General features: G+C 53.9%; 1 protein-coding gene across 1 annotated transcript; it reads left to right on the plus strand.

The window, feature by feature from the left end:
* The first annotated feature begins 812 nt into the window (after positions 1-812).
* Positions 813-13,674, plus strand: GPR37L1 (G protein-coupled receptor 37 like 1). The gene is made up of 2 exons (XM_006029636.3): positions 813-4,355; positions 10,539-13,674. The coding sequence occupies exons 1-2, from the start codon at positions 3,606-3,608 to the stop codon at positions 11,349-11,351; spliced, it is 1,563 nt and encodes a 520-aa protein (XP_006029698.1). The 5' UTR covers positions 813-3,605; the 3' UTR covers positions 11,352-13,674.
* Positions 13,675-14,276: the final 602 nt, after the last annotated feature.

The following is a 14,276-nucleotide window of genomic DNA, read 5'->3' on the forward strand; positions in this document are numbered from 1 at the left end:
ATTCACAAAGTAAACTCGGGGATTTCGAACAGGAATCCACAGTGTTAAAGTCCTAACTTGCTGTGGTTTTTGTGAGCTCTTCACAACAAAAACATTTCTGTATTATTTTTTCATAGTCAAAAATGAGTGAACTAAGAGCTGGCATTTTCTGAGGGCTGCCTTGAGCCTAACAAGGAGCCCCTTGAGTCTAGAAAGGTCGAGACCCACTGCTTTATGGTGACATATATCTTCCTCTGTCTCTTGAACACCTTCATACCTTAAGACTGACATTTCATTTGCTTCAGCAAGCCCTGTTATGCCGCCTCAGTTGTTTCCTTGGGTTTCTGTACGTTCAGAACAGGACCCAGTCAAGAACTGGAATTTCTATTCTGCTAGAAATATCATATCTTGTTTTTGCTTTAAATTAAGACCAACCTCCCCCACCCCCAGCAAATCAGAATGTCAGTCTTTGGGGAGAACTAATGGTCAAAAAAAAGTTTCAGCCTAGAAATTTTGAACGGACTCATTTTAACGTTTCTCAGCAAAAGACATTTATTTATTCACTTGTTAGATGTATATGCCACCCTCCCCAAAACAGGCTCCGAGTGCCTTATAATAAAAACCAGAAGTGAAATAGCCTTGCCCTATACAAAATAGGTAGCTTCTAATATTAATATTGAAGACATTTTGAAAATGTCACGTGAAACTTTTGTTAATTTAACTGTCTACTTTTCCTTGAACAGTGATCCATTGCCCTGGTTCATTCGAGGGATAAGTCTTGGCCAGTGGCCACCTCTTTCCTGGGTTACATGCATCTGTAGAGCTGCCTACACATTTAGGCTGCCTTCCTGCTGCATCTAGGACCCTGGGGCGAGGTTTGTGCCGGTACTTAGACAACTGACTTCCACCAAAAGCAGATGCTTGGACCGATACTTGGACCAGTGGCTCGCTGGGGGCTTTGCTAACTTTCCCCAGGCCCTCCGCTCTGCTTTTGTATTCAGATAGTTTGTAAGTGGTTCCTGGTTTCTTCAGGAAGGTTGTTTGCACATGACCTGCGATCTGACAGCAGATGAAGTACTTCTTCAGTGCTACTTTGAATCAGGCTTCATGTGTATGTCAGCTATACACAGCTGGTTAAAATACTGCTAAGGCATGAACCCTGCAATGCCTTTTTTAGTAAGGAATGGACCAGAGGTCCACCCCCATGAACGGTTATGGACAGCCCTGGAGAAGTGTTGCCAGCCTTTGCTCTCCCCAGGAGCACTGAAGTAGCCACGTAGCCTGCTTATCCTGGGACCTTATCCCCCACATTGCAGTGGTGAGCTAAGCTGGACATAGATAGTACTGGATCCATCACTCCTTAAAAGCCAGACCCTTCAGGGACAGTCACTATGCTCAGCTGGGCCTGTCCGAGGAAACTACATGGCAGCCATGTGGGTGGCAAGTGTGTAATGCACAGATGCAAGGTCAGTTGAACTGTTCTGCTCACTCCTCTGTGGGAACAAGCCCCAGTCTGAGCAGCCATGGCAGACAAATCTGCTTTATGAGCTCAGTCCCATGAAATACGTGCTATACATCTCTGACTTAGCTAGTCCTTAAGGTGCAAATCTATGCTGACTTCAGACTCACATGACTAGCTGCCTCTCTCTGCTTAGAGACCCCCAGACACTGTAGCCCTTTATGTGTGTCCCATAGTTGTAGGGCACAGGCTGCAGAAAGTCACCTGGCCATGAGAACAGATGAGGTTTGTGCACACCCTGGCACCTGTCTTTCCCACACAGACCTGGCCTGGTCTGCAGGGAGATGATGTGGACAGAATGAGTGCCTTATGCCCGGTACATACCCACCGTGGACAACCCACAGAAACAAACTGTCCACTTTTCCTTGGATCAAGTGCAGCCACTGGCTCCTGCTAGGGTTACAATAGCCAGTGTCCAGCAAAGCTTCAGGCTCCAGATTGAGTTGACGTTGTTGAGATTATTAAGTATCTATATTAGAGCAGCACCCAGAGACACCCCCTGAGAATAAGGTGCTTGGTGCTGTATAAATGTCTAGCAATAGGCAGCTCACGCCCCAATATGTAACTGAAGAGCAGGTCAAAGTGAGAGCAGAAACAGACACGAGTGATTTGCCAGTGGGTCAGTGGCAGAGTCAGAAGCAGAACCTAGGTCTCCTGGGCCCCAGCCCAGTGCATTGCCTGCTTTGTTTCTTACTGCTGTACAACATTTAAACCATGGTAGCACCTAAATGGCAAGCAGGTCAGAGCCTCACACAAATGGGAAGCTAATGACAGTCCCATCCCGCAGACGTTATAGACGTAACAGGCAGACAAGACCAGAGGTGTAGCAAGCTCCTTCAGCATCCTGTGCAGAACAGCTTGGGGTTTCCATCCACCACTGGAGAGCCTGGGGGAAGGAAGGGGGAGCAGAGTCTTACTTGCCCTGACTCTCAGCACTTAGGTGGCAGGTGCTACTGCTGCAGACTCCTGCTCCCCCCACAAATAGTACTGGATGTGGAGATGCATAGCAAAGACTCCCGGAGGGAGGGGGTTCCCCTTTGTGTCAGTGCCTGGGGATAGTGCCTTGCTTGTTTCCCCCTCTCCTCCCCAGCCCAATTATGCTATTAAGCAAGACAAACTGACAGCTGGGGGCACAGAAGAGGACCCAGGGATGGGACAGACAGTAGTGATGACATTAACCCCCTCCATTCCCAGACCGCTCCTCTGCACAGCAGGGAGCACTGGGCGTCCTCCAAGTGCCTTCCCATAGTGCACAACCCAACATGACTCCACAGCTATTGCAAGTGAGCCAGACACAGCGGGGTAATGCTTTGCTGGAAGGCACTCAGACCCCTGTGACATGGACCAGGGCAGGACTTGCAGGGAATAGCAGAGAGCAGGGAGCCCAGGGAGCCAGCACCTTAGGCATGTGCAGTCCCTACCCTTTCTGTGAATCAGCGTTTCCCTCCTGTGCCATCCTAGCCTGCTTCTCGGCTTGGCTAGGGCATAGCAATCTCCTCCTGGAGAGCTGCCCAGCCCTGGGCACTGCCAAGATACCTCATGGTGCCGCAGCCATCTGGAAATGTGCACTGGCCTTTGGTGCGATTCTAGGGGATTTCTACCTGCCTGTTATTTGTGGCATTTGCACCGTGGCTGGGTTGTAATCAGGGTGGTGGTAACAGGCAGCAGGGTGTCTGCTTGGCCTGTGGGCTTGCAGCTTTGGGAGGTGCCCTGTGGTCCATACAGCATTCCCTGCACGGCTCACATATGCCCAACCAAGGCCCAGCCCCTGCATGAGCCCACAGGAACTGGCTCCCCTCTCCCCTCTCTCTGGAGCAGGTCAGCTCCAGCCTGCTGATCACTGCTCTGGTGAGTTGTCTTGCGGCCGCCAGAGGGCCTGGGGCTCCCACTAGGGCAGCTTGGCTGCAGAAACTGCTTTTATTTTGGCCAGAGCTCAGCAGAGAATCCAGAGCAGAGGCTGGAGCCGGGAGAGGCAGGCAGCAGCCTTCCTGCATCCCAGCCGCCCGCACTGCTCCACCAGATCCTCTCCTGGCGTGGGGCTGCCTTGCCGGGCAGGGGCTGCTGTCTCCAGGTGGTGGATCTCTCTCCCACTCGCACACAAGGAGTCATGCCTCTACTCTGGACCCTCCTGCATGTGCTGATGCTGCAGTGGACTTCAGGTGAGGAGGCCACACATGGGCATGCTGGGCTCACCTGGGAAGGCAGCACACATCCAGGGCAGGAGGATGAGACCAGCAGAAGCAGTTTGGGGCTGAACTTTCTGCTGGAGGCACCGGTGAAGGTGCAACACCCACAGGATGGTCTGCAGGACACGTCAGCACCAGGGGAGAGGCTGACAAGGACAAGGCTGCGCCGAGGGACGGAGGATGAGGACTCCAAGTCAGTCCAACAATATGTGCCAGGTGTGCGGGTGGAGTTCCCCCGGCCCATCAACCCTGGCAGCCTATGGCCAACCAAGCCCCTGGTGCCCTCCAGCACAGACCCATCCAAGCACCAGGAAGGGAGCCACACCAACCCACAGGGCACAGACCCCCGGAGCAACCTTACCACAACACCGGACAAGCGGATGCAGATCCAGAACCCTCTGTACCCGGTGACTGAAAACTCATACAGTGCCTATGCCGTGATGTTCCTGTCCCTCATCGTCTTCGCAGTGGGCATCATCGGGAACCTCTCAGTCATGTGCATCGTCTGGCACAACTACTACATGAAGAGTGCCTGGAACTCCATCCTGGCCAGCCTGGCATTCTGGGACTTCCTCATCCTCTTCTTCTGCCTGCCGGTGGTCATCTTCAATGAGCTCACCAAGAAGAGGCTCCTGGGGGATATCTCCTGCCGCATTGTGCCCTTCATGGAGGTAAGGGACCAGCTGGGGCTCCATCAGACAGTGTAGGCTGTTTCCCTGTGCACTGCAGGGACCTAGTCCAAAGGCTAAGTGCCACGAAAACCCCAGGGCTCGGGAAGATTTGTTTTAGCCAGCAGCGCGTCGCTCCAAACACTAACCTCTCCCATTGCCATTTGCCCTCTGAGGATGGACCCCTCTCGAGTGCCACATGCCACGTATAAGATGGGGTCTGTACTTAGCATGGGGTTTGTGGGGAGACAGGGTCAGAAAAGGGACAGAAAAAGCCTCCCTTGTTCCTTCCCTGGTATTTCCCTCACTGCATACTCCCATCCTACTCTGCCTATATGATGAGATGCAGCAGAGACCCTGAGTTCCTCAAGATGGGCAGCAAATGCTGGTAAATGTGCTGATCTCCAGAGATGCTGCATGCCCCCTCCCCCTGCCAGTTGCCCTCTAGAGAGCAAGCACAAGCTGGCTCAGTGGGCACCTACATTCAGGGGCTGCACCTGTGAAAGTGCTAATGTGAAGGGCCAGAGATGGAGAGGTGGAGCCGGGGCGGTCTTGAGCTAACCCTGCCAGCCTGAGCCCCTATGGAAGCATTCACCTGTAGGCCATGCCACCCACCCAGTTCTTAGCTGCAGGCCCACTACTGTTGGCAGACAGGCAGGCCAGAACAAACCCAGCTAGCTGGCACTGCAGGTGCATTTGTCTGTACTGCAAGGCAGGATGGCTCGGCAGGGAGGGGACCGGCCAGGGCCTGCACGCAGCTGGGTTCCACGCTGTGTTTTGCCAGAGGCTTCTTATCTGACGACGGGTAAGCGATAGAGTGTCTCTGCGTAGCAGTTTGAGCCAGACCCCAGGCAGTGCTGCCCCATGGAGCCCTGCTGACACCAGCTGTGCAACGGGCTCCTTTGATCCTGTGTCAGCCCAAGGGCTTTGGCAACGCTGCTCACCTCCCCAGAGCGCTGAAAACGGAAGGGAACAGACCCGAATGCAGAAATGCACCTGCTGCGTGTCCTCTTAAGAGGCCAGGGCTCATGTGCTGGCTGCCCTTTGAGTCCTCCTGAGGAGCTGGCACTCCCTGGGGCCTGTAGTGACTAACCCTATGTCTTGTGGAGGCTAAAGCAGCAGCCCTCACTCTTGTAGCTTTTGCTCCCTTTTTTGGCTTCCAGAACTGGCAGCTCCCCGTTCTCCATCTTACGGCACTGGGAGCAATCCCCTACCATCAGAGCGTCCATCTGCCAGCCAGGCCCTGCTCAGGTGGAGAGGGGAGGCTGGCACGGTGCCTGGATTGTCTCGGGGGACCCTAGCCCCTCTGGTCAGTAGTATTCACCTGAGTCCAAGGTGTCTACAAGGGCAGGGGCTGTTGCTGCCCTTGCTCCCCGGGGCTGCCTTTGCTGTCGCTGGGCTGGGCAGGGGAGCTCGTGCCTCTGGTTGTTTCCAACAAATCAAGTTGAACTGCGACTGGCGACTCTCCATTCTGGCCTACACGGGGTGCAGACAGGGCATTGTGCTGGGTGGTTACTATGGAGAAACCTTCTTATGGCTGAGGAACTTGTTACCATGGCAAGGCTGTTAATTAGAGCCAAGGAAAACCCAGTGGAGGTTATTTGCCTCCCTCAGAAGCCATCCCACCCCAGCCCCTGCCAGCCTTGCTGCAATCACACAAGTTTAAGGTGGAGGGTTGGGCACTTGGGGCATCACCTCATATAGGCAAGGCAGGGGGCCTGGGTTTCACACAGTCTATTGGGGTCAGCAGGTCAGATCCCAGCTGGTGTAAATCAGTGTACCTCCATAGGAATTAGTGGGGCTTTGCTGAGCTTCACCAGATTCTGGCTCTGGGTTGATTTTGGACCTGCTGCAGGAGGTCTCCATGGCTTCTGGTGCTCCCATGATCGGTTATAAAGCTCTTTGTGCTCCCAGAGGTTTCCATGAAACCAGCTGTTCTGAGCTCCTCCTTTCACAGCCTCTTCCAAAGGTGCCTTAAAAAGCATTTGTATGCTATGCCTGTCACTCTATGGTAGACTCCAGCATTTTGATGCTATGAGGATAGGCTCCTTAGCATTATCCTGGAGTGCATTGAGGGACAGATGAATGGATAAGCCTCAGAAGAGCCACAGGTATAGCATAGGCTCAGTAAAAGTTCAGCTGGTAGTGGGAAGGGTCTGTGATTATCAGTTTCTCTTCCCCTCAAAAGCAATCTCTCCCGTCAATAATCAGCCTGGACAGAAAAGGAAAGTTAAGGGCGTCAGCATCTTTCACTCATAGCCATGCAATGCCCCTTCCTGCTGGCAATGCAATTAGTGCATAGTAAACGAGGACCAAAAATTAGCATTGATCCCACCCGGACCCTTTCCCCTGCCATTATCGAATGCTGACGTCCACTTAGAGTGTACACCAGTGATTCTCACCCAGGGTGCCACGGCACCCTGGGGTGCCTTGAGGTCCTTTCAAGGGTGCCGCACATTAGCATTGTTAGGTGTGCAAACATCATTCGCAAAATAAACCCAGTTTCAAATAGTAATCCACAGTGTCAAAAACATCCTCATTTGTCGTGGGCTTTCTAAGTTCTTTGCAACAGAAAATTATTTTTAATTATTATTATTAAAATTATTTAAAATTATTATTTTTCTTTAGCCAAAAAAATAAGTGAAAACTAAGAGCAGGCATTTTCCAAGGGGGCCTTGAGTCTAAAGAGATTGAGAACCACCAAGGCAAATACTCTGGGGAGGCACCATGTGTACAGCACCTGGCACAAGGGGGTCTGGTATAAGGCCAGGGCTCCAAGGGGCTATTGCTATATCACAAATAAAATAATAATAATGATAACCACGTTGACTCTGTGCCTGATGAGGTCTGGGGGGTATCTGGAGTTTCTGCCTAGTACAATGATGTATTGCAAGGCAATGGGGAAAAGCCCAGGGAAGTGAGAGTGAATATGATCCTAAATTCACCCTGTGCAAGACCCATTTGAGGCCTCTGGACTGTGCAGGGATAAACCTGGTCCTGGGCCCCACAGCAGAGATGGCTGGGGGGGGGGCGAGGGAAGGAAAAGGTCACACTGTTTCTGGTGGAGTGTGTCACATCCATGCTGGAGCCGTAGATCCTCGGAGCTGCCAGCAGCTCCGCCGTCCTTGCCAGAACTGGGGACTCCGGGCAGGAGGAGTGTGCATGGCCCAGGTGGTACCACCAGCTGCGAGTGATTCAGCTGTACAATGGCTCTCGCTCAGGCCATTGTAGCAGCAATCTCTATGGGGGAAGTGCAGGGACAATGGGGCCTTGATACTGCTCGGTAGCGTCACTCGGTATGCGGCCGGGGGGCGTTCTGGGATGGGCCCGCTCTCTGCAGGGACCAAACCAGTCTTGGGACCACGAACTTTGCCTTCAGCTCCCATCCCTGCCAAGGGCAGCGTCTGTCCTGAAGAGAGGGGCTTGTGCACCAGCTGGCTCCCAGGGTATTCTCAGATGAATTGGGCACTTCGGAGGAGTTCCCAGGGGTGCAGATAGTCTGTCGGGGAAGGGGCTGTAATTAAGCATGTGGCCAGTTCTGGCCCATTTTGGGAACAGGTCATCTCAAAGGTACAATGGCTGTTGGGTTTGGGATAAAATAGGAAAGCAGGCCTAACAGGGAGCCCTTATTACTGGTCCAATCCCTGGTTATCACAGGCACCGTGTTGGTTATCCCTGTAAAATGGCCTCCAAAGCTTGCCAGGGCTGGTGAGTTTTCACTGTGGGCTGGATTTGGGAGGGGGTGCATTCGGAGACGAGCTTCTGTGCCATCTCTCACCCCACAGCACCCCAGAGGTTGCTTGTCTGGGTGTGTTCAATGCACGTGTCCTAGGAGCCACTCTTCCCCCACGCTGGGCCCTACGGATGTTTTGCCCAAGCAAGTGTCATGGGGAGCTCTAAAGAGCCCAGCTGAGTGGAAACTCCTGGCCCTTTAATCCTGTCCCTGTGGCTAAGCGAGGCCCCAGTGTGCAAGGCGAGCCTGCATGTCAGGAGTGCTGTTCTGTCTGCAGCCCAGCTGGTGCTGAGGTCTTATCTGAACAGATCTCAGGTTTGACTGCTGATGAGTACCAGGAAAGGTCACCCTGGTCCCAGTTCATGACTGTCACTGAATCTATCTACAGGGGCATTAGCATAACTAATGCAGATGAGCACAGACATGGCCACTCCTGAAGATGCAACCTGCTGAGGATTGCTCTGTTTGCTCATGAAGGGTTCCTGGGAGTGGAGCTGGTCTCTGGAATAGGAGCTGTGGGCAGGGAGCAGAAGCACAGGCTGCACTGAGCAGGGACACTGGAGACCTTGGTTCAACTCCCAGATCTACCATGGACTCCCTGGATGGTGGGTGACAAAGGGTTATGGTCTCTGCCAGCAATGGCACAGCCTGGGACAGAGCCAGGCATGCTGTGGCACCTGCAGGCAGCAGTGGACATAGGTGTCACAGCCTTGCTGGGAGTGGGGTGCATCATGTAGTGCTCTGAACAGCCTGGGCAGGATCCCTAGGGACTTCCCATGGGCTGCCCAGTGGCTCATGCTGGGTGGCAGTGGCAGGGAACAGCAAAAGAGTGCACACAGTGGCCCTGTGTGTTCGGGGAAGCCCAGGGGTCGAGTGGCTTTTCAGTGGCAGATTCCCCTTGTAAAACAAACCCTACCAGTAGTTCAAGGCCATGCTGAGTGTTCCCAGGGATGCCCCAGAGCAGAGCAGGGAGATGGGAAGGGGTGCATGCACCTTGCTGCTAACCTTTGCTTTCTTGGCCCCTGCTGTGTCCATGCGCGCTGAGCTCTGGGGCTGCAACCTGTGCTAGGCAGGACACTCGCAGGGGCAATGCCGCAGGGAAGTGGGGGAGCGGTCTCTCAGTGTAAAGGCCAAGAGTTCATTGAATATCAAAGTGATGGAGCAAATCCAGCTATTCTCTGAGTGCCGGAAACTCCCCTCAGGGAGGCTGGGCAGCAAAATGGAGACAGCTTTTAAAACCCACAGGATATTTGAGCTGCATGTGTGCATCCATGCATACATGTCTATGTGGATTCACATGTGTGTACATGTATGCAAGTGTGAATGCACATGCGTGTATGGGTGAACTGCCATCCAGTGTTGGCTACATGTAGGGGGGGCTTTGCTGTGGAAACATCCATAAAGCCTGGCACAGGACTAAGTAGGGGCTGCTGCTGTTTATGTTTGCTCCTCCCTGTCTCTAGCCCTTGCAGAACTTGGCATTTTCTCCCACCGACTTTGTCCTCGTCCCTTTGGCACACAGGGCTGTTTTTCCTGCACTTCTCAATGCAGCGGAAATCACCAGGGGCTGATCTGGGACAACTGTGCCTTCAGCTTCAGCTTTGGCACTGGGGGAGCGGATGGCCCGGTGCTAGGGAGGCACAGAAGGGGGGTACTATCTCGAGCAGAGGCTCAGGGAGGAATCTGCGGGGGTTGGGAGGCACGTGGCTGCTCACGTGTGGCCAGCACTCCTTGTTTTCAGCCCCTGCACTGTGGCGGAGGCACTTAAAGCCAGCTGCCCATGCTCCACAGAGCAAAGGGAAGCACACTCAGTTCTAAATGGGAGGGAAGGGCCATGGGACAATCTTGCTACCCAGATGTAGGCTAGAGAGTAAGAAAGATAGAGGCCCTTGGGCCGGGACTGCACCTGCTTCATGTGGGACCTCAAGGCAAGTCACTTTGCCTCTCTGCTTCAGTTTACTGCTTGGCAAAATGGGAGCAACAGTAGTTGCCTCCTGGCTGCAAGACTCCACAGAGTGCAGCGGAGCACTCCTGCACTTCTCTGAACTGCCTGCAGATGCAGCCATCTCTTGGGCATGGGCACTGCACGGTTGCTCAAAATACTCGTGTACCAAGGTCCATTTCACCTCCCTGGCTTCCTCCAGCCCGAGCTTCCTGCTGCTGCACAGCACAGGTGGCTGGGGTAACTGGAGTGGGGGGTAACCGGAGCGGCTGTTTTAAAGCCACTCTGGAAGTGATTGATCATGAGAAGAGGGGTCACATTTGGGACACAAAGCCCTCAGCTGTGGCCCCCCTTAGACTCTCGGCCAGTTCTATGCTATGATGTGGTCTCTTTGCACAGCCGGGAGTTTGGTTTACAAATGCTTGTCTGTGCCAATACAACTCCCCAATGTGTCTTGGTAAAGCTGGCCCCCCTTTTTCCATTTACTTCCACCTGCTTTCCCTGTCCCCAGGTATCTTCCCTTGGAGTCACCACCTTCAGCCTCTGTGCCTTGGGCATCGACAGGTTCCATGCAGCTACCAGTCCTCAGGCCAAGACGAGGCCCATTGAGCAGTGCCACTCCATCATCGCCAAGCTGGCAGTCATCTGGGTGGGCTCCATGACCCTGTCCACACCAGAAATCCTCCTCTGGCAGCTGACTCAGGACACATCACCAGTGTCTGGGGTGGTGACCGAGTACTGCACCATGAAGCCTTCATCGGACCTGCCTGAGTCTGTCTACTCCTTGGTCCTCACTTACCAAAATGCCAGGATGTGGTGGTACTTCGGCTGCTATTTCTGCTTGCCCATCCTCTTCACTGTGAGCTGCCAGCTGGTGACCAGAAGGATCAGCAGCAATGAAAAGAAAGCTGAGTGCCGCGGGACCAAGCACAGCCAGTGCGAGAGCCAGCTCAACTGTACCGTCATCGGGCTGACGGTGATCTACAGCCTCTGCACCATCCCTGAGAACGTCTGCAACATCGTGGTAGCCTACATGTCCCCAGACATGTCCAAGCAGACCCTGGACCTGCTGAGCCTCATCAATCAGTTCTTCCTGTTCTTCAAGTGCTCCGTGACACCCGTCCTGCTCCTCTGCCTCTGCAAGCCGCTGGGCCAGGCCTTCATGGATTGCTGCTGCTGCTGTTGCGAGGAGTGCAGCCAGGACACATCCTCCAGTGATGGTAGCTCTGACAGCAAGCTCAAAACAGAGATGTCCTCCTCCATGTTCTTCGACAAACCCCGGGAGTCACCCCCGCCAATCACGGCCATTGGCACGCCTTGCTAAGCTCAGCCAGCCCCAGGGGAAGCAGTAGAGATTGTTCCATTGCCTTAACCCAAGACCAAATGTTGTTTTTACCTTAGTCTCAGTATGTGAACATGCACCAAGCAGCAGAGAGGAAGCAGGGGCTGCCTTTTCATGTTTGAAAGCTCGGACCAAGCCAGGGAGATGGAAGTGCTGTTTCCAATGGATGTGGCTTCATGGGCAGCTCTCTTGCTTCTGCTGGAAGGTCACCAAGGACTTGAGCATCTTCCAGCCCTGCCTTGCTAGCTTGTGAGGTTGGTGGGGTTGCACTTCTGGGCATGGAGGCATCTTCAGTGAAGCGTTTTGGAGCGGTCCCAGCTGCAGCACATCAAGGACTAGGAGTTTCCATGGCATCTCTTAGAGGATGTAGCAAATATTAACCTGTCTGACCTGTCCCGGGTTCTTGCTGCCCTCCTTCCTCCCCAGTGGGAGGAGGCCTCAGTGACAGTACTCCTGTGTGATGTAAGCACTCCCCATCAGAGTCCCCTCTTCCTCAATAAATCAATATAACCTAGACAGAACCAAGCTCTCCCTCAAGGCAAATTCTTCCCTGCAGTGCCCTGGGGAGTAAGCTGGGCTCTTCTGGAGGCACATCATGGTCTCCCTGTCAGTGCTAGGCCAGCTGATTTGGACTGAGAGCCCTGCTGTCTTCCACAGTGCTCCTCTCCACTCCAGGCAGGGGGGCGGTGACTTTGGAGGTGTCAGCACCCAGACTTTTTGCATTGCCGTGAGAAGTCTGGAGGTCCAGAGCACAGGCTAATAGTGTACATGACTGGCTGGGTTGGCCATTTAGATGCATCATCAACCCACATAACTGCAGATTAAATCAAATGGAGACTGCTGGCCAGGGCCTGGGTTGATGGTAGGACATCGAGAGAGGAGTGGAAGGAACCAAAGTCACCTCTCTGCTCTCACAACCTGGGGCTTGTTGGGTGCCTAAAACTTGCTCCAAGTTACACTGCAGGGGCTGTTCTCCCAGATGGAGACTCCTGGAGTGCAAGGTGCCTTCCACTGACACCACCCCTAACATATTCCATAGCCGTAGCCCAGCAGGTCTTTTGTGTGGAGAGTCCCATACATCCGATGTAGTCAGCTCATTTAGCTCAGGACAGATGCTCCCAATTGCAGCAGTCACATCCTCACAAGAGCCCCTTAACCCTCTGAAGCCTCCCCCCTCCCATGCGTGCTGGCCCTGGGTTTGCTCGTGATTGGGCTGTTTCCCTCCCTCTTGGATATCTTGACAGCTCAGGGAGTGCTACAGCAGTTGATGGGGCAAACAAATGCAACCAGGGCAAACGGACTGCCTGTAAGATGCCCCGTCCCCCCCGCCAGCCCCTGCTGTGCAGCAGTAGGATGGCTGGAGTCCTGCAGGGCCTGGCCTCAGACTGTGGGCTTTGGCAGGGTAAGCAGGGGGAAGGCTCTGTGCCCTGTGCTGGAGAAGCCCTTCCCTGGCCCCAGCACAAAGAGCCCTCTCTGCTGCATGCAGCCTCCCGTGGCTCCGAAGGCTCTTGTTCAGAAGGGAAGAGCAGGCAGCTGCCGAGAGTCCCATGTGGACGTGCTTAGAGCCACATTTTGCACACCGGGCAGCCTCTCCTGAGGGGGCAGGGGTTGGCCATGGGTCAGCAGTGCCAGCCCAGGGCACTGAGTCAAGCATTTCACAAGGAATTTGTTCCTGCTTTAAGTTCAAACCAACCCATCTGATCCACCTTGGCTGGGGGTGCCAACAGGGTGCTGCTCAGCTCAAGCTGTGTGACCCCCCTGGAGCCAGTGCAGCCCCAAACCCACTGCAGGAGGCTTTCCCCTCATCAGGCCCAGCTCCCCCTGGGCATCTGCAATGACAGGCAAGGTGACTGCTGTTGTGTTCATCAGTCCCAACCCAGCCTGGCTGGGGGAAGTGGCAGAGTCACTGTTCCCTCACTCCAGGTCCTGACACCCTCTGGCTCCTACCCAGAGCAGCTCCCCCCAGGAAAGAACACAAGGGTGTATTTTTGGGCCCCAACTCAGACTGGAAGTAGTGAAAAGTTCATCAAACCAGCGGGTGTATTTCATGCTCCCAAGCCTACTCTTCACTTCCAACACAACAAGAGGGTGGAAACAATGACATAGCAGGAGGGAGGCTATGCCTAAATGATCCAAACCAGGAGGGTCAAAATTCAGCCCACCCAAAAGACATCCAGTCCAGAGGAGGTTGCAGCTGGCAGGGTCCTCAGGAGGTCATGTCTCATCCAATCCCCTGCTTGAAGCAGAATCATCCCTAACTAAATCAACCAAAGGCCTGTCTAACCTGTTCTTAAAAACTTTTGAGAATGACCCTTACACTCAGCTCAAGCACAATGTTCAGGGTAAATCAGGGGATAAGGGCACTGCCAATATCTTGCCACTCCAAGCACAGCACACAATGTATTAAAATACTTTCAAGTGATCCAAGGAAGAGGACCAGGCCCTCATTGCAGAAGAATGCAAACCCCTCACCAATCCAGGTGGATCTAACTAGTGCTCATGCCAGTCACTGTCAGGGCCGCCCTAGGGCACTGTAATGGAGTGCTCCAGGGCACACCCTGCCTTTCCTCTCTGCAGGGGGTGCTGGGCAAATTCAGCAGCCTCCGGTGCCTGAAGACCCAAGGGAGCTTTCCAGTCCAGCCTGAGCAGAGGTCAACAAAGCTGGAGCTGTGCTGATGCAAGCAATGCAGGGCCTGGACCATTAGGTGGCTGCACGTCCAGTTCTTTGGTCCAGTTTCAGACCCTGTTTCCCAGCTCCAGCCCACTAGTGCAGATGCTGCTCTCAGGCCACTCACACCGGGCCAACGAGGGCATCTCAGCCGTCAGGAAGCTCAGCTTGTGAACCAGGAAACACAGCAGACGAAGTGTCATAGCAGGTGCTTCCTGGGGAAATCACACCAGGATCAG

Source organism: Alligator sinensis, unplaced genomic scaffold, assembly GCF_000455745.1.
Source record: "Alligator sinensis unplaced genomic scaffold, ASM45574v1 scaffold766_1, whole genome shotgun sequence".
Taxonomy (NCBI): Eukaryota; Metazoa; Chordata; order Crocodylia; family Alligatoridae; genus Alligator; species Alligator sinensis.

What these genes read in the sequence shown, in the direction of transcription:
- GPR37L1 (XM_006029636.3), top strand. Translation starts at nt 3,606, where the DNA reads ATGCCTCTACTCTGGACCCTCCTGCATGTGCTGATGCTGCAGTGGACT. An exon ending in GCATTGTGCCCTTCATGGAG is followed by an intron (nt 4,356 to 10,538) that starts GTAAGGGACCAG and finishes CCCTGTCCCCAG; the next exon opens with GTATCTTCCCTTGGAGTCAC.